Below are 17,468 nucleotides of genomic sequence, written 5' to 3'. Positions count from 1 at the left end.
TCAATAAAAACTTATTGAAACTAAAAACGGTGTACCATCTATGTGTTTTCGGTTTTAAAAATGTGGCTCTCAAAATAAATTTCAATCGTGGTTTCGGCGAGATTTGGCTCCGTTGAAAAGAAAGGTTGCCCACCACTGCCGCATAGGGTCACCCTAGTGACTTTTTTCGGTACGTGTGTTTTTCTGTGTTGGGGCTACACCCAGTGGTGCCCAGGGGTGCGTGTGCGGAAAGCACCCTCCTGCTGCGCCATCGCCATCGCTTCCAGCTCGTGGCCTCACGTTTCCATGGCGACGAGGGACTGTGTCCTTTCGGTCAGCCCTTCCCTGGATGTGGGGGAGAAGGACGGGGTCTCGGGCGGGCAGCGGCGTCCGGGCCGCGCTCAACACCTGCCCGCCGCCCTGTCTGCTGAGACGGCTCGCGGCGCCTGTCCCGCGGAGGCGCCCCTGCTTCCACCTGCTGCTCCGGGCGGGCCACAGGCAGCGACTGGCCTTCCCTGGGAGGGACTCGGGGACCCAGAGGTGGGCGCCCCGATGGCTTGCAGCTGGCCGCCGGCTCGAGGTCCGGCACCCGAGAGGGCCGCCCTGGACAAGCCGGGGGTCCGAGAGGGTGGAGGGGAGCGGGCCCTGAGCCTGCCCCTGCTGGCTCGCCACGCACACAGAGCCCGGGGGAGGCGCCGCGGTCCCCACGCCCGGGATTGTCCGGCCCCGCTGCGGCGCAGGCACAGGGAAGGGCAGCGCCGCGCCCGCGCCCGCGCCCGCGCCCGCGCCCGCCCGGACCCGCCTCGGCCAGCCACGCCTTCCCGCCACCGCCCCGCCCACGAGGTGTAGCCCCGCCCACCCCGCCCACAACCACGCCCTCCAGGGAACGCCCGTAGCCCAGCCCAGCCCCAAGCCACGCCCTCTCGGGGGTCCACCCATAGCCCCGCCCCACCACGCCCTTCCGCGACACGCCCCGCCCACGGACCTACCCGGGTCACGTGGCCCGGCCCGGCCCGGCCCCCGGCTCCGGGAGCAGCGGCGATGGAGGCGAAGGCGGCGAAGGCGGAGTCGGCGGCCGGCGGGGCGCCGGTGCCCCGCGCGCTCTACTTCTGCGGGAGCATCCGGGGCGGCCGCGGGGACGAGGAGCGGGCGCTGTACGCGCGGATCGTGGCGCGGCTGCGGCGCTTCGGGGCGGTGCTCACCGAGCACGTGGCGGACGCGGGGCTGAGCGCGCGCGGTGAGGCCGGGCGGGGCGGGGCGGGGCGGGGCCGGGCCCGGAGCGGGCGCTGACGCGCACGCGCAGACGCAGACGCACACGCGCGCACCCCCGTCCGCCCACGTGTCCGGCTGTCAGTCAGTCTGTCTGTCACTCGCACAGACGCGCGCGCGCTGAGACCCCCGCGTCCCCTTCTCCTTTCCCGGAGCGGGCGCCCGGCAGCGAAGCGGAGACGCCGTAGAGGTCGACCCGCCCCGACCGGAGTCCGGCCTGGGCCCAGGTCGCAGGCGGTTCTGCTTCTGGTTCTGGTTCTGGTCCCGGCTCCGGCCCCGCCTCGAGTGCCCAGGGCCGGGCATCCTGGCCTGGCCTGGCCTGGACCGCCTCTCCCTCCGCAGGGGAAGCCGCTGCCGCCGGCGACCGGGCCATCCACGAGCGCGACCTGGCCTGGCTGCGGCGGGCCGACGTGGTGGTGGCCGAGGTGACCCGGCCTTCCCTGGGCGTGGGCTACGAGCTGGGCCGGGCCGTGGCCCTCGACAAGCAGGTCCTGTGCCTGTTCCGCCCGCAGTCTGGCCGAGGTGAGCGCTCCGGCCCTGGCTGCGAGGACTCGGGGAGCCCGGCCCCGGCGGAACGGGAGGCTGACCCACGCCTTCCCTCCCGTGCCCAGTGCTGTCAGCCATGATCCGGGGCGCGGCAGACGGCGCTCGCTTCCAGGTGTGGGACTACGAAGAGGGCGAGGTAGAGGCCCTGCTGGACCAGTACTTCGGGGCCCACCCTCCCGAGCACGAGCACGCAGCTGCTGAGCCTGAGCCACGCCCCATGAAAAAGCCGGTTTTGGAGCCGGAGCTACAGTAGAGGGTGGGCTGCTTGCCTTGCAAGGGTACCCTGGTACCCCATAGGGTCAGTCCCCTGAGCCTGCCAGGAGCGATCCCTAAGCATCACCAAATGCACTCTTCCCAAATGAACCCAATAAACTCCCCAAAAAACCATGCTTCCAGTTCTCATTTGCTGAGGAATGATATGGGGGGGGGGGGGGGAGCAGACACTCCACATCTGGTCCTTCCGAGATGGAGAGAGCCGCAGACTGTGTGTAGGCACTTAAGAAAAAGCTGTTTCCAGGGCTGGAGAGACCATAGTGGTAGGGCGTTTGCCTTGCACACAGCCAACCCAGAATGAATGGTGGTTTGAATCCTGGCATCCCCTGTGGTTCCCCGAGCCTGCCAAGAGCAATTTCTGAGCATAGAGCCAGAAGTAACCCCTCAGTGCCGCCGGGTATGACACAAAAACAAGCTGTTTCCTACTGCTCCTGCCCTGTTACCCCGAGTGTGGAGGAAGATTGGTGGTGGTATTGTTTCTGCTGCCTCTGCAGCTCTCGATGGCCCCTTCCCCAGATCAGCTTGGGCCCCTGGCACAGCTTCAGACCTAGGACGACGCAGGTCTGAAGAAAACAGCTCTGTGAACTGGGTCTGGAGCTTAGCATGCATGTATGAGGCCCTGGGCTTGTTAGAAAAACCCACACAGGCCTGAAACCTGCAAGGCCCCGAATACTGTCCTCATCACCATGGGGCAGGTCTGAGCCTCTTAAAGACAGGAAAACTGGTACTGGAACGGTAGTGCGGGGGCTCAAGCACTACTCAGAAGCTGGTCCTCGGGAAGATACAAATCATGGCGGCACGTGGAAAATAGAGAAGTTTACTGAGTAAACAGATAAAAGTGCTATTGGGAAATGGCTCCCCTTGAACTCGAGTGGCCCAAATGCTCCCTGCACCCCACCCCTCAGTCGTAGAAAATGTCGTAATAATCGTCATCCTCATCGTCATCCTCATCCCCGAAGAAGAAAGCCTCTTGGCCCAGGGTTTCTGACTCGTCATCAGAGAAGCTGTCAAAATCACCCTGCTGCCAGTCCTCCACTTCCTCCTCGGGGCCCACGGCATCCTGCGACCTATGGAGAGGGGCCACGCTCGTTGGGTTCCCATCGCCAGATACCACATGCTACCACACGCACGCCCCAGTGGAAAGCTCCCCTTGCCTGCCCACCAGGGCTCTGCCCACCACTCACTGACTGCCCGGCACATTGGAGCCCTTTGCCTCTGGGGCCTCTGAGGATGAGCTCTGGAGGCCCACGCGGAAATCCTGGGAGGAAACAGGAAGGAAAGGGGGGGCAGGGGTGCTGCCAGCCCCTCCCTCTGCACAGCCCTGTCCCACCTCACCTGTTGCCCCTGAGCTCCAGCAGGCCTACGGGGCAGCACTGGGACTCAGTGTCCACACATTAGTGCACTTCCAGGAGCCTCAACAGTCCCTTATTCTGGAGGCTCCTGATCCTCCGCCCCACTCCTGCAAGTCTTTATTTTTTGGGGTCACACCCAGTGGTATTCAGGGCTCACTCCTGCCAGGCTGGGGGGGGGGGTAGATACTCTGTGTGGTGCCAAGTACTGAACCTGGGTTGCCTGGGTTGGTTGCACATAACATAAGCACCCAACCTGTCATCCTCTCTCTCCAGTTTCAGAGTCCTGAGATTCTGACTATCCCATCTGGGAAGTCTAGTCTCCCCAGAGGTTTGGGGAACACCCTGGGCAGGCAACCAAGTGGGTTACTGCCTCAGCACTAGCCCTGCACCCAGGCCTCCCCCTGCTGGCTCTCTGGGGAGCACACACCTGGGTGGAATGCCGCAGGATGGCCAATAGCCGCTCCTGGATCCGTCGCAGCAGCTCCAGGCCTGTGTTGAGGCTGTCAGCATGCAGCAGGCGCAGGGACGCGGCCAGGTCTCGGCACCGCAGGAGGGACTCCTCTGCGGGCACAGCACAGGACATGGCTCCTCTCTACGTCCCTGTGGAACCATCCTCCCAGGATCCACGGCCACTGGGACACAGTGCACCACACACAAGCCCAGGTGCGGAGCTGTACCCATGGGCACCTCCCACTAGTACTTGGTATCCGCCTGGCCCCTTTCCCCAGTTCTCCAAGGCAGCGGTGAGCAGGCCCAGGAGGAGGAGGAACTCATAACAGGGCGCAGTGGGGACGGGGGGGAGGGGGGGGACTGTGGAGGGCGAGCAGGGGGCACAGCCCACCCAGGAGGATCTGCAGGGCATTGGTGTGCAGCTCCAGGCTCTCGGTCTGCTGCTCCACCACGTCCATGTGCTCCGCGTCCTTGTTGTAGAAGCTGTACACGCAGGCGTAGGCCAGCACCTGAGAGAGCCCCCGTCAGCTGGCTCCCCTCCCCGCCTCTTTGTGCACCCCCTTGCCCGAAGCCCCAACCTTCCGGGCCTGCTCCAGTCCCCGGCAGGCGTCGTTGACGAAGGTGAAGGATTTGGCTGGCAGCACCTCCTGGATGGCGGCTATTCGGCTCCGCAGATTCACAGCGAAATCCTGTGCAGAGTCAGCAGCTCAGGACTTGCCCGCAGCCCTCCTCCACTCGGAGCAGCACCCCAGGGGACACTGTGGGCTCCCTACCACCACCCCAGCCCAGCAGCGCCCTGCTCACCCGGGCCTGGTGATGGAATGTGCACTTTTCATTATAGTCCTGGAAGCTCTTCTCCTGAAGGGCGGCTTTGCTGACCTGGGGAGAACATGGTGAGGGGCTCTGGCCTGGGGCCAGGTGGCAGATTACCCTCACAATAGGGTATGCAGGTGAGGACAGTGTGTTCAGCAGCCGGCTTCCCAAGGGACTTTTTCAGGCAGGAAGGCCAGGACCAATGCTCTGCACTGCCCCGTTGTCCAGCACTCGGCCACAGCCCTGACTGCCCTCCCTGGCTCCTGTACACTGCCCACAGACCCTTGGCCCTCTATTCCACTGCTCAGGCCCGAAGCCCTGTCTCTTGTCCACAGCACACACCAGCCCGACTGCGGAGGGGCTGTGCCCTTCCCCTTACCATGGCAGAGCAATTGTTATAGTCTTTATGATTCGGCTTCCAGGACCTGAGACAGCGCCAGCAGAATCCATGCTTGCATTTGGCACAGGTCATGCTAAGGAGGAAGCCTGCAGGTCAGAGTCCTGCCCTGGCCAGGCCATGATGGGAAATCCCGGGACCTGGATTCCCCAGCCTCCTCAGCCCCCCACCCTGCTTCTGAGTCACCCCACATGTGCAATCCTAGGAGTAGGGGCTGGGACAACAAGACCCAGGGTGTGGGTGAGGAAGCGGGCTATGAGTTGGGTCCCCAGTGCTAGTTCCTGCTGCCCAGCCTCCCTCTCCTCTGCCCTTTGCTCCCACTCCTTACTGCAGACACCCCTCGTTCTTCTCGATGGGCGCCTGGCAGCTGGGGCAGCGCTTGGAGATAAGTTTGGCCAGGTGTTTGCTCTGGGCCTCCATGCTCATGCCGTCGTAGTAGCCGCCGTCGTCGACCCACTGAGACATGTGCCCACAGCTGGCAGGGTAGTGAGCCTAGAGTGGGGGTTTGTGAGGGGCAGAGGGTTGAGAGGGAGCCCCAGAGCTCAGACGGGAGGTGGGAAATAGGAGGCAGAGAGTATAAGCGAGCATGACTCGTGTGTGTGTGTGTGTGTGTGTGTGTGTGTGTGTGTGTGCGCGTGCACGCATGGGGCACTGTGTATGAGTGAGCATATATGTATGTGCATACTCAAGGCCACACGTGCAAGCGTGTGTATGTGTGTCTGGGGAAATATGTACACACATGTGCACTAATGTATATATATGGCCATGCCTGTATGTTCAGGGCCGAGCGCATGTGTTTGAGCTTGAGAGCATGTGTGTGCATGCTTGGGACCTGTGTGTGTTCAGGGTCATGTGTGCTCATCAGCAGTGTGTGTGCGTGTGCACTTAGGGCTTTGTGTGCACATATATGCATGCGCATTCAGGGCCACGTGTGTGCTAAGCAGCAGCATGCATGTAGGTGTGTGTATTCAGGGCCCGTTCATAGTATGTCCACGTGTGTGCATTCTTGGGATCATGTGAGTGTGTGCCCATGTGCGTTAAGGTTTCTGTGTGTGTGCCTGGGCCATGCATGTATGTTCAAGGCTGCGTCATGACACGCGTGACTACTTGGGGCTACATGTGCACGTGCTCCCGGGGCAGGGGAGGGCACCACCCACCTCAGGGAAGCTGCAGTTGAAGCAGGAGGCCCAGCCGCACTTGGAGCACGTGGTCCCGCAGCCCAGGCCCTGGCGGCAAAGGATGCGGTCGCAGCCCTGGGGGTTGGTGCACCACGTCAGGTTGGAGCAGCTCTCCACATAGCTCCGCAGGAGGGCCTTTTCGTACTGCAGGGAAGGAGGGCCACCGGTGAGGGCCACCAAGCCTCCACCAGGCGGAATGCTGGGGCCTCTTTGGCGAGGCTTACCTTGGAGATGACCTCTGGCGAGGAGACGACTGCCCGGATGAAGGCCCCGGTGGGCTGGGCAGGGCAGTCAGTGATGGGGCAGGTGCAGTGCAGCACAAGGTTCTGCTCAATCCGTGTGGTCAGGTACTTATTCCAGCATGACTGGAGGGACGACAGGGCCAGGGGATGACAGGGCTTAGCGATAGCAGTGTGAGTGCAGCCCCTAGGGCATTAACAAGGGCCCCTCTAGCCAGAAGGAGCAGAAAGAGCCTGCTTCTTCTGCACCCATCTCCAGGAGGACCCTAACACTATTGGCTGCCAGGGATCCTGCCAAGTGAGTGAGTGAGTGAGGTTCCCACTGTGTGGACCTGCGGAGCTCCAGTAGGTTGATGGGGATGAGTAATGAGAAATAGACGCAGGAAGGAAGAGTCATGTTCTAAGAAGACACAGTGGAGTGGGGGGTCTCCTCTACCCAGCGCATAGATGGTGCAGCACCTGTCAGGGCCTGGCATGTTGCTTCCCCAGCTTCCTTCTGCAAAACAGACTGGCCCACTGTACACCTCAGGTCCTAGTCAGTGTATCATGCCCCAGTTGCTGGAACTTTCCCAACTTAGAGGTGCGGTCCTGGGCCAGGCCACTGTGTTCTCCACTTGCTCTGTGCACCTTGCCTTGCACAATCTGGGATGTGAGGCCCAAGAGCAAGTCTCCTTTCCCCATACCACCCCTGTTCAGCTTCCCAAAATGAGGGCACTAAGTCCCCATGGAATAAACAAGCAATCTTGATTGGACTGTTTTCATTCAAAGGAAGAAAGCAAACCAAAAAGAAAAAAAAAAAACTACTCTTTTTATGGTAGTATTTACGGGGAGACAGAATGCACAATGTTCGTTTCCCTTTTTTTTTTTATTATTTTTTGTTTTTGTCCACACCTGGTGATGCTCAGGGATTACTCCTGGCTATGCGCTCAGAAATCGCTCCTGGCTTGGAGGACCATTTGGGATGCCGGGAGATTGAATCAGGGTCTGTCCTAGGGCTAGGGAGGGCAAAGCAGACACCTTACCCCTTGCGCCACTGCTCCAGCCCTACAATGTTTGTTTCTGCTTACTTTTGTTTTTGCTTTTTTGGGGGGCCATACTCAACAGTGCTCAGGGGTTACTCCTAGTTCTGCACTCAGGAATCAATCCTGGTGGTACACAGGGACCATAAGGGATGAATCCAAGTCTCCTTCATACAAGTTAAGTGCTCTCTATACTATACTATCTCTCCAGTCCCCATTATTTTTTTTAATATGGAACACTTCACGAATTTGAGTGTCATCCTTGCGCAGGGTCATGCTAATCTTCTCTGTATTGTTCCAGTTTTAGTATATGTGCTGCCAAAGCGAGCACCAGTCCCCAATATTTGTGTTTTGAAGAAGAAACAATTCAGAATGCACCAGTTTCAGGGAGTTCGAAAGACAGTCTCCAGTATTTCATATGGTCCCCTAAGTAAAACCCTAAGTGCAGAGCCAGGAGTAAGTCCTAAGCAATGGGGGTATGGCCTGAAAACGAAACCAAAATCAAAATGCACCAGAATAAGACCACAGTGTGTCAGCCATCCCTACTACCCCCTGACACCAGGGGCAGCCCTGCCTACCCACATCTGTGAGGAATCAGCTCTGGGCCTACCTGACTCTCAGCCCCAGGGACCACAGGCTTCCCCACTTCCCAAGTCCTGCCTATCACTCTAGACTCCCACTCTGGGGACCTGCCTCCAACTGACCCATGGTCCAAGGACCCCCCTGATCTGCTCCCTGCCAGAGCCTCCAGAGGGGATGCATGCTAGCTCCTCCCCTAGGTGGGTCCATCTGCGTGGTGGCTCCATGGCCTTTCCAGGCTCCCTGTCTCACATCTCTAAAGAGGCGGGACACTGAGCCATGCTCACCCCAATCCTGCTCCCCTTTCCGGGAAATCCAGCCAGGCTCTCTCCACTTAATCCCAAAGCCCCACATTCACAGTGACCATACTAGTCAGGTGTCCCACAAACAGGGCTATAACAAGCAGAAACCAGAGTTGGAGAGACAACTCAAAGAAGTGGGCTCATGGGACCAGAGAGATAGCATGGAGGTAAGGCATTTGCCTTGCATGCAGAAGGACGATGGTTCGAATCCCAGCATCCCATATGGTCCTCCGCACCTGCCAGGAGTGATTTCTGAGCATAAAGCCAGGAGTAACGCCTGAGCGCTGCTGGGTGTGACCCCCCCAAAAAAAAAGTGGGCTCACCTCTTTGCATGCAGGAACCCCAAGCTTAACACTGGCAATGCATGATCTTCCAAGCACCATAGGGAGCAGACGCTCCCAAGTAACAAGCCAGTAGTTCTTGATGCCACTGTATGGCCCCCAGATCAAAACAACAACATGTGTGTGTGCGTGTATACATCAGCCCTGTGCTCCCCTCCTTAGAAACCACCAAGGCTTCCCTCCTGTCACTCCATGGTCCACTGAGCCCATCAGACCTCACATCTTCTCCTGCCACTGTGCCAGCCCTTTACTGCACCTCTGCCACACTCAGCTTCTCTGCTCACTCTGCCTCCACCTGCCCTCTGTTCCCAGATGTTCATCCTTCTGGACCCCATCCCATTCACTATCTCCCTCACTTCCTAGATTCAACCCTGCTGGCTTTCCTTCCCTGGCCTCGTTGGGGTAAGGAGGGCCCTCGGAAGAGGCACAAATCCAAATCCTGACCTTCAGCAAGCGACTTCACCTGCTCGTGCCCCAGCTGTCATCTAAAAACCAGGCACAATGGCAATGCTGAACTCACAGAACTGTGGAAAGCAGACAGCCGAGTTCTGCCTAAGGGTGCACACACACAAACATGTGAGCACACGTGCCAGTGGAGGTCCCTGTTGGCTCTCAGGTAATCTCAGATAATCCTGTGCTGTTTGGGGCAGTGCTATCGATTGAACCTAGTCCTCAGAGGTGAGAAGCAGTACTACTGCTAGCTATAGCCTTAAGCCCTCCGGTCATTTCGTTTGCTTAGATTCCCCCAGTCTCTTACACAACACTCAATACTCAACATATGAAAAACAAATTAAATATATAAATAAGTGAAGGAAGAGAAAAGAAAATAACCCCTAATCCAAAGCAGCTGTGTAAGAAAAGTCCATCTGAGCTAAACGAAGAGGAAGGAGAAAAGGCAAAGGCCAATTCCAATCTCAGGCCCCAGGAAACACTTCAGGGAGGAGTCATCCAGCAATGAGGGGACTCGCAAGAGGCAGGGAGTGTCAGACACTCAGCCCACCAGGTCCCTGCACCTCAGTCCCTACTCTACCCTCAAAGTCTCCTGTTCCCATTCGCAACATTTGCCTCACAACAGCAAACAAGCTCCAGCTTCCCAAAATCTTCATAATTTTGTTTGCTCACCAGGGCTTACTCCTGGTTCTGCACTCAGGATCTCTTCTGGAGGGCTTAGGGGACAACATGGATGCTGGGGATCAAACCCAGATCAGCAGTATGCAAGGGAATGTCCTATGTGCTGTACTATCTCTCCAGCCTCTCCCTTCTACATTTGGGGGGGGAGGGTCACACCCGGCAGTGCTCAGGGGCTACTCCTGGCTCTACTCTCGGAGATCACTCCTGGCAGGTTCGGGGAACCATATGGGATGCCGGGATTCGAACCACCATCCTTCTGAATGCAAGGCAAACACCTTACCTCTCCAATCCCCCCTCCCTTTTACTTTTTTTTTTTTCAGTCTCCGTAGAGACTGTCAAAAATTGCCAATGCCGACTGTATTTCAAATCGTCACGGCGGGGTATTGGGAAAAGTTTTCAATTAGCAATAATCGCACCTCGGGTAAACCTCATTGGCTACAATACTGCCATTGCGCAAAGCTTCTCCCTTTTACTTTCTTTTTTTTTTTTTGGTTTTTGGGCCACACCCAGTAACGCTCAGGGGTTACTCCTGGCTATGTGCTCAGAAGTTGCTCCTGGCTTGGGGGACCATATGGGACACTGGGGGATCGAACCGCGGTCCGTCCAAGGCTAGCACAGGCAAGGCAGGCACCTTATCTCTAGCGCCACCACCCGGCCCCCTCCCTTTTACTTTTAAGTCGTTTTCTGGTTTATGCTATTTCTTGTATTTTCGTATCCAATCAACGTATATGATCAAAAAAGAGATACTTTGGGGCCCGGAGAGATAGCACAGCGGCGTTTGCCTTGCAAGCAGCCAATCCAGGACCAAAGGTGGTGGGTTCGAATCCCGGTGTCCCATATGGTCCCCTGTGCCTGCCAGGAGCTATTTCTGAGCAGACAGCAAGGAGTAACCCCTGAGCACTGCCGGGTGTAGCCCAAAATAAAAATAAAAATAAAAATAAAGAGATACTTTGAGGTCAAGAGACTAGGTGAGGCCAGATAGATAGTACAGGGATTAAGGTACTGCCTTACCATATGGTGGGTCTTAGTTTGATCACAGCACTGCAGGATGTGACCCCCAACCCTCACACAGTTGAAAAGAGAATTGGTGAGAAGGAAACCATAAACTAGTCAGCCTCAATTTATTTCTTGCTCTCGTCTAGTTGTGGGATTGAACAGTGATGCTAGCTAGCAATGGAATCACAGCTCAGTCACTTTTGGGGGCAGGTTGGTGCTGGGAATCAAACTCGGACCTCCCTCGCACAGACACCTGCAAAGTGTATGCTTGGCTGAAGTGATATTCCTGTCCCTTCCAGTGCCAACACGAGAGAGGAGACAGACAGACAGATGAAATTCTCCAACTTGACAGATTACTGGAACTTCCTGAGCTTTCAGAACTCCAGACCTGGGTTCAACTCCCAGGTCTCTGATTTAATTTGTCAAGGGTACAGCATATGGCCCAGGACTCAGGAGAGATTCCAGTGGACAGAATATACAGCAGAGAACCACTGACACTTCTCTGGACCCTAATGACCCCTCTAAAAGTCCCAGACAGAGGAAGTCAGGGCAGACCAGAGGCTGAGCATGTCTGGGGAAGCCGGGAGGAGCATGGGGAGGAATTTAGGGAGGAGAGCAAGAGGGGCATGGAGAGGGGTGTAGATAGGTAGGAGCGTGGGGAAGAGTGCAGGAAGGAGCACAGGGCCTCACCTTGCAGCAGAAATGCGAGCAGCAGAGAGTAGGCAAGTCGTCACTGGTCTCCAGGGGGCTGACACAGACAGGGCAGTGGTCAGGGCGGGCAGGGGCAGGGGTGGCCTTGGGGACGCTGAGCCCGGCGGCCAGCAGCAGTGGCTCAGGGTCGTCACTGTAGCTCTGCAGCAGCTGCTCAGCCCCCCAGTGGGAATGAGACAGAAGGTGCTGTGCCACGTCTGGTTCCAGACTGAGCGTCTCCTGCACCCGGCACACCATCTGCTCCATCAACCCTTCCACCTCCTGAGGGCTCATGGTGAGACCTGCAGGCAGTTGCAGAGAGGCCAGGGCGGCCACAGCTTTGGGGCTGGTGGGAGAGAAGGATCAGTGGTCAATCTCCATGGCCTGCACTTGCTAGGCCCCATCTCCCTGCACAGCCACCACGAGGCATCGACCATGCAGACATCAACCCCACAGCACTGCAGGGGTGAGCGAGGGGCCAGCAGCTGCTCACAGGGATCCAGTGGTCAGGGCGCTGCTGGCCACAGTCAAAGGCCCTGCACTAGCCGCTAAGAGCACCTGGGGGGTGCTAGATTCAGGCTGGGAGTACCTGTGAGGAAACAGGTCATCACCGAGGCTGTGCGGGTATTCCATATAGTCCCCTGAGCCCACCAAGAATCATTTCTGAAAGCAGAACCAGGAGGAACCCCTGACACTGATGGATATGGATGTGGCCCCAAAACAAACAAACATACAGAAAAAAAAAGCTCTCAGACATAAGCTAAAGATTAGGGACATCTTATAATAAATAGATTATTTGACTTAGTACTGGCATCCTGAAAACCAGTTTGGGGGCTAGAGAGATACTACGGTAGGTAGGACACTTGCCTTGCATGTGGCTGATCTGTATTCGATCCCTGCCACCTCATATGGTCTCCTGAACACCAACAGGAATGATCCCTGAGCACTAAGCCAGAAGTAAGCCCTGCCAGATATGCCCACCCCCCCAAAATAAAAATAAAAACAAAAAAAAAAACAGAGCTTGGATACTTCACAAGAGGCCAATGACACTCAATCCATATAGAAAGAGCATCTTTCAATACGTGCCGAATGAAAAGGACCTATAAAGGACCCCTCACACATAGCTAGCCCTGGGGAAATGGGGGAAAGATGGGGGCTGGGGACAGTACCTAGGCTTAGAGGCTTTAGTGGTCTGATTGCCACAAAAGATGTCTGCTTGGCCCTGGCAAAGCTCTGTGAGAGGCTCTGGGGTGGCAAATAGGAGGATCTGGGGCCTGTCATTATGCCGCTTCACATAGCCCTGGTCCAGTAGGTGCAGAATGCAGGACAGGACATCAGTGCTACTGCAGGCCACGCCCCCAGCCACCATGCGACCCAGGCTGCCAGGTGGGTTTGGGCCCTTCTGCCAGGCCCCCAGCACCTAGAGGGAAAGAGAGGTCACAGGAGGTCAGTGGGGCACTCATAACCTCTAAGAGCCCATTTGCTGACCTCAACACCTGGCCCTGCCACTAATGAGCTCTGGATGGTGGATTGGCCACCAAATGTGGGCTTCATTCCTTCTTTCCTTTTTCCTGGTTGTGCTTTGGCCACATGCAGCAATGCTCAAGGGCTATTCCCAGCTCTGTGCTTGGGAGTCTACTCCCAGTGTGCTCAGGGAACCCTGTGGTACAAGGCCAGACCTCCTGCATCAACACCTGTGCGTACCCCCTGGAGCCATCTTCTCAGCCCTCAGCCTCCCTATCCTGGTGCAACACAGGGGCGATGCTAATGCTGATGATGGCGCTATATCCCTACCTACTTCTCAGACTGTTCACCTGAAACAAGTCAGTCATGCCAACTTTCTGGAAAGCTTTCTGGTTCATGGTCTGTCTTGTCACTAACTGGCTAGATAGAAAAAGAAAACTCAAGACTCAGCCAGAGAAATAATACAGTTGAGAGAGGGGTACACAGAGTGACAACACAGCAAGTAGGGCATTTCCCTTACAATCAGCGGATCCAGGTTTGATCCCATATGGTTCCCTGAGCCTGACAGGAATAATTTCTGAGCACAGAGCCAGGTGTGGCCCCCACAAACAAACAAAAAATACAGTGAGTAGGGTTCTTGTCTTGCACGTGGCCAATCCTGGCTTTATTTCCTGGCACCCGAGATGGTCTCCCAAGCATGCCAAGGACGATCTCTGAGAGCAGAGCCAAGAGTAAGTTCTGCATACTACCAGGTATGACTCAAAAACCAACTTCAGCTTTTTTGTTCATTTTTTTGTTTTTTGGGTCACAGCCGACAGCACTCAGGAGTTACTCCTGGCTCTACACTCAGAAATCGCTCCTGGCAGGCTCCGGGGACCATATGAGATGCCAGGATTCGAGTCACCATCCTTCTGCATGCAAGGCAAATGCCCTACCTCCATGCTATTTCTCTGGCCCCAACGTCAACTTGTTAGCCCTCTACTCAGAGCAGTCTATGTTCCCTGTGAGGCCGATTCTGGCCTTCCCTCCCCACCCGCACTGGTCCCCTCTGTGCCTACCAGATAAACCAGCTGATCAATGTGGAGGCCCGTCTGCCCGTGGGCTTTGAGAATATGGACCAGTAGACAGCTTAAAAGGTTCCTTTTCTGTTCTAGCGTTCGGCCCTCGTCCTCCTCTACGTTCAAATACATCTGTGGAGGCAGCAGCCACAGCGTGTTCCCGCTGGGCCGAGGCTCAGATTCACGAAGCCTCAGCACACCTGCAAACCGCTTCAATCAATGCTCCAGGAAGGGAAGGAATGAACAAGCGGGGTGAGGAGATTCCACCCTGCACCTCGCCTCCCCAGGAATGGAGCCTGAGAGCTCATGGGCCTACCCCTGGGCGGCAGGTCCTGGCCCTCGAACAGGACCAAAGGGCCATTGTGGGAGGTGAGAGGCAGCAGGGCCTGAAGCAGCAGCTCTGGGGTGAGGTCAGAATCCTCCAGCAAGGTTTCCACCGACACTTCCTAGAGGGGAGAGATGGGGGTGAGGGGGTCAGAAGCAGGTGGCCCTGGGAAAGGCAAAGGGAGGCAGGGCAGGAAGGCGGTGGAGGAGCCAGGCACCTCTCTCCCATTGAAGTACAGCAGCAGCCACATCTGTACGGTGGACACATGCAAGGTCTGGTCCCCAAACTGCACCTCCGCCCGGCCCAGCCATGTCCACTGCAGCCGCCGAGGGGGCCCCACGTCCAGGGTCTGATGGTTCTGACCTAGGAAAGTGTCCCAGAGATGACAGGGACAAGGAGTTGAGAAGGTTATCAGCTAAGTGGAGGGTATACCTTTAATTAAGCTTTGCTCCTTCTAGTTTCTCAGGGGAGAAGGGCTCCACCATTTGCAGACACACCGGTGCCTGGGGCAGCTTCCTGAGTGAGGCTGGCCCTGAAGAAAGCCCAGATACAAGAACTAAGGGCCTTCGAGGAGCTACCTGCTTTCCAAACTTCCTGGCTTGGCCTCTTCCTACCCACATCTAGGTCAGCCTACATAGCTGCTTTGGGTAGAAAGTGAGGGTGCTGTCAAAGGAAATCTGTCCACAAAGCTAAGCAGGGGATGGGGCATATGCATGTATGCATACAAGTATATGTATACTAATACACACATAGACCTACAAAGAAACACACAGACCACACACGTAGACACAGATAGACCACATATAGACACACAGAGCACACAGATAAGAGACACATACATACAGACCACACACACAGACCCACATAAGACACATGCATACACAAATACATACATAGACTATAGAGACAGATATATCCAGAGATGACACAGACACACACAGAGGTACTCTGGCTAAAGACAGGACCATCTGAACATCAACAAAATAACAGCCATGATGAACAGATTGAGTCATGAAATATTTAAAAGCCATCAGTTCACAATGACACATTGAAAACAAACAAAATGGGGGCCGGAGAGATAGCATGGAGGGAAGGCGTTTGCCTTTCATGCAGGAGGTCATCGGTTCGAATCCCGGCGCCCCATATGGCCCCCCATGCCTGCCAGGAGCAATTTCTGAGCCTGGAGCCAGGAATAACCCCTGAGCACTGCCGGGTGTGACCCAAAAACCACAAAAAAAAAAAAGAAAAAAAGAAAACAAACAAAATTTCACTGGTATTCTGGAGGATGGAGAACCAACACAATGTTTTGAAAACTTGTTCAAAATAAAAACTTGAGGGGTCTGAGAGATAGCATGGAGGTAAGGTGTTTGCCTTGCATACACAAGGATGGTGGTTCGAATCCCGACATCCCATATGGTCCCCCTGAGCCTGTCAGGAGTGATTTCTGAGCATAGAGCCAGGAGTAACCCCTGAGGGCTGCCGGGTGTGACCCAAAACCCAAAAATAAATAAATAAATAAAATAAAATAAAAACTTGAATACATGAATCATGTTTTTCCTGTATTATAGTTCAAGATAAGCAACAATTATACTTTAGGTGAAGTACAAGTTATGAGAAAGCTTCTTTTTTTTTCTTTTCTTTTGGGTCACACCCGGCAGTGGTCAGGGGTTCCTCCTGGCTCTACGCTTAGAAATCGATCCTGGCAGGCTTGGGGGACCCTAGCGGATGCTGGAATTCGAACCACCATCCTTCTGCATGCAAGGCAAATACCGGGATTCGAACCAACCACCTTTAGTCCTGGATAGGCTGCTTGCAAGGCAAATCCTGCTGTGCTATCTCTCCGGGCCCTTGACTAGAACTCTGAAAAGACTAAAGAATAAGCATGAAACTGGAATTTTGAAAAAGAAACAGAAGAAATTCATTCAAATGTGAAGGAAATAAGAAAAAGGACAATGTCACAACTGAGGCAAACTTTCCTATCCTTCAAAGACGGTCTCCCCCAAAATCCTTTTTTTAATATTTACACATTCCTGACCTCAGTTCTTTCTTGCCTCCCCCAGCCTCCCCCAATCTCCAATTTCCTCTCCCTATAGCCTCACTCTGGCTGTAGAAACTGGAGAAGCAGTCAAGGAGAGAACATAATCTTGCAGGGAGGCACTTTCTGGGCTGGTACAGGTAGCAGAGAGGGGAGACTGGCCAGCAACGTGGGGACAAGACCAGTATGGAAACTCTAGGACTCGGATCATTGCAAAATAGCTCTTCCTTAGCCTCTTCTTTCTCCTCTTCCTCCTGAGAGAAAGAAGAATTTCAGAGGTCCTGGGGCTCCCTTCTTTGCTCATATCTCCTCCTGCTCTCCTATTCTCTCCCATGCTTGGCTTACTCTTACCTCTTTGGGGCTCTTCCGGGCCTCTATCTCCTCCTCCTGCTCCAGAATCAGCCTGTCAAGCTGCTGGAGCTGGTAGATGTAAAACTGGCGATCCAGGTCCTCGGAGGTCCTCAGATTCTGCAACATCTGCTGGGGGAGGCGTTTGGGAAAGCAGAGCCCGATCTGCTCCAGCACGGCCCCCTCCAGCCAGCTCGAGCCCATGCCCAGGAGACGGTCCGCCATGTAGTGTCTGCAGCACACACAGCCCAGGGCCGGCCTCAGGGGGACTCTCGGCAAGGCCTGGTCCAGCCTCCCCACCACGCCACCTCCGTTGCAGCATGCCTGAGTCCTAAGCACAACCTTCCCTCTGCTTCCTCCCCACACCCCTTCCCTTCCCTCTGAGCTTCTTGAGGCCCCCCACCCTCCTCTCTGTCCAGACCTACACTCACTGATAGAAATGCTCAAAGGTGGTGGCCAGCTCCAGGCCAGACAGGACCATGATGGGCTCCAGATGCTGCTGAAGCTGCCCCAGCATGTCCACACGAGGAGCTCCACCCATGAGGCTTCCCTGAATCTGCTGGTCGATGTGCCTGGCAAACTGCTCGCTCATCTGCAGGCAGCACAAGGCACAGCAAGCCAGGATGAGGAGATTGGTGGTGGCAGAAGAGTGAGGGGCTAGTGATGGAGACTGGCCCAGGTGGT

General features: G+C 56.0%; 2 protein-coding genes and 2 non-coding genes across 4 annotated transcripts in view; 1 reads left to right on the top strand and 3 right to left on the bottom strand.

The window, feature by feature from the left end:
• Positions 1-1,020: 1,020 nt before the first annotated feature.
• On the top strand, positions 1,021-2,047 carry DNPH1 (2'-deoxynucleoside 5'-phosphate N-hydrolase 1). Its single transcript, XM_049765210.1, has 3 exons — positions 1,021-1,216; positions 1,591-1,770; positions 1,860-2,047. Exons 1-3 carry the CDS (start codon positions 1,021-1,023, stop codon positions 2,045-2,047), a joined length of 564 nt encoding a protein of 187 aa, XP_049621167.1.
• Positions 2,048-2,868: 821 nt separating this feature from the next.
• CUL9 (cullin 9) overlaps positions 2,869-17,468 on the bottom strand; it is a 37,188-nt gene continuing 22,588 nt past the window's right edge. The window contains exons 23-40 of the mRNA XM_049765546.1: positions 17,216-17,376; positions 16,788-17,016; positions 16,501-16,690; positions 14,619-14,764; positions 14,393-14,522; positions 14,077-14,276; positions 12,724-12,974; positions 11,555-11,900; positions 6,482-6,622; positions 6,237-6,401; positions 5,408-5,571; positions 5,062-5,155; positions 4,674-4,748; positions 4,448-4,558; positions 4,261-4,378; positions 3,847-3,980; positions 3,252-3,325; positions 2,869-3,134 (exon numbers count right to left, since the gene is read on the bottom strand). Coding sequence (XP_049621503.1) covers positions 2,969-3,134; positions 3,252-3,325; positions 3,847-3,980; positions 4,261-4,378; positions 4,448-4,558; positions 4,674-4,748; positions 5,062-5,155; positions 5,408-5,571; positions 6,237-6,401; positions 6,482-6,622; positions 11,555-11,900; positions 12,724-12,974; positions 14,077-14,276; positions 14,393-14,522; positions 14,619-14,764; positions 16,501-16,690; positions 16,788-17,016; positions 17,216-17,376 — 2,895 coding nt within the window. The 3' untranslated portion in view covers positions 2,869-2,968. The remainder of the gene's footprint in view (positions 3,135-3,251; positions 3,326-3,846; positions 3,981-4,260; positions 4,379-4,447; positions 4,559-4,673; positions 4,749-5,061; positions 5,156-5,407; positions 5,572-6,236; positions 6,402-6,481; positions 6,623-11,554; positions 11,901-12,723; positions 12,975-14,076; positions 14,277-14,392; positions 14,523-14,618; positions 14,765-16,500; positions 16,691-16,787; positions 17,017-17,215; positions 17,377-17,468) is intronic.
• Positions 7,741-7,846, bottom strand: LOC125996734 (U6 spliceosomal RNA). Its single transcript, XR_007491416.1, has one exon. It is a non-coding gene; the product is annotated as a U6 spliceosomal RNA (small nuclear RNA).
• On the bottom strand, positions 10,189-10,329 carry LOC125996630 (U4 spliceosomal RNA). Its single transcript, XR_007491311.1, has one exon. It is a non-coding gene; the product is annotated as a U4 spliceosomal RNA (small nuclear RNA).

Source organism: Suncus etruscus, chromosome 18 (assembly GCF_024139225.1).
Source record: "Suncus etruscus isolate mSunEtr1 chromosome 18, mSunEtr1.pri.cur, whole genome shotgun sequence".
NCBI lineage: Eukaryota > Metazoa > Chordata > Mammalia > Eulipotyphla > Soricidae > Suncus > Suncus etruscus.
Note: the sequence above shows the minus strand (reverse complement) of the source record. Positions and strands in the feature narration are given on the sequence as shown.

Coding starts and splice junctions, on each gene's coding strand:
- DNPH1 (XM_049765210.1), top strand. CDS start 1,021: ATGGAGGCGAAGGCGGCGAAGGCGGAGTCGGCGGCCGGCGGGGCGCCG. Junction 1,217..1,590: donor CGCGGGGCTGAGCGCGCGCG/GTGAGGCCGGGC, acceptor CTCCCTCCGCAG/GGGAAGCCGCTGCCGCCGGC. Junction 1,771..1,859: donor CCGCCCGCAGTCTGGCCGAG/GTGAGCGCTCCG, acceptor TCCCGTGCCCAG/TGCTGTCAGCCATGATCCGG.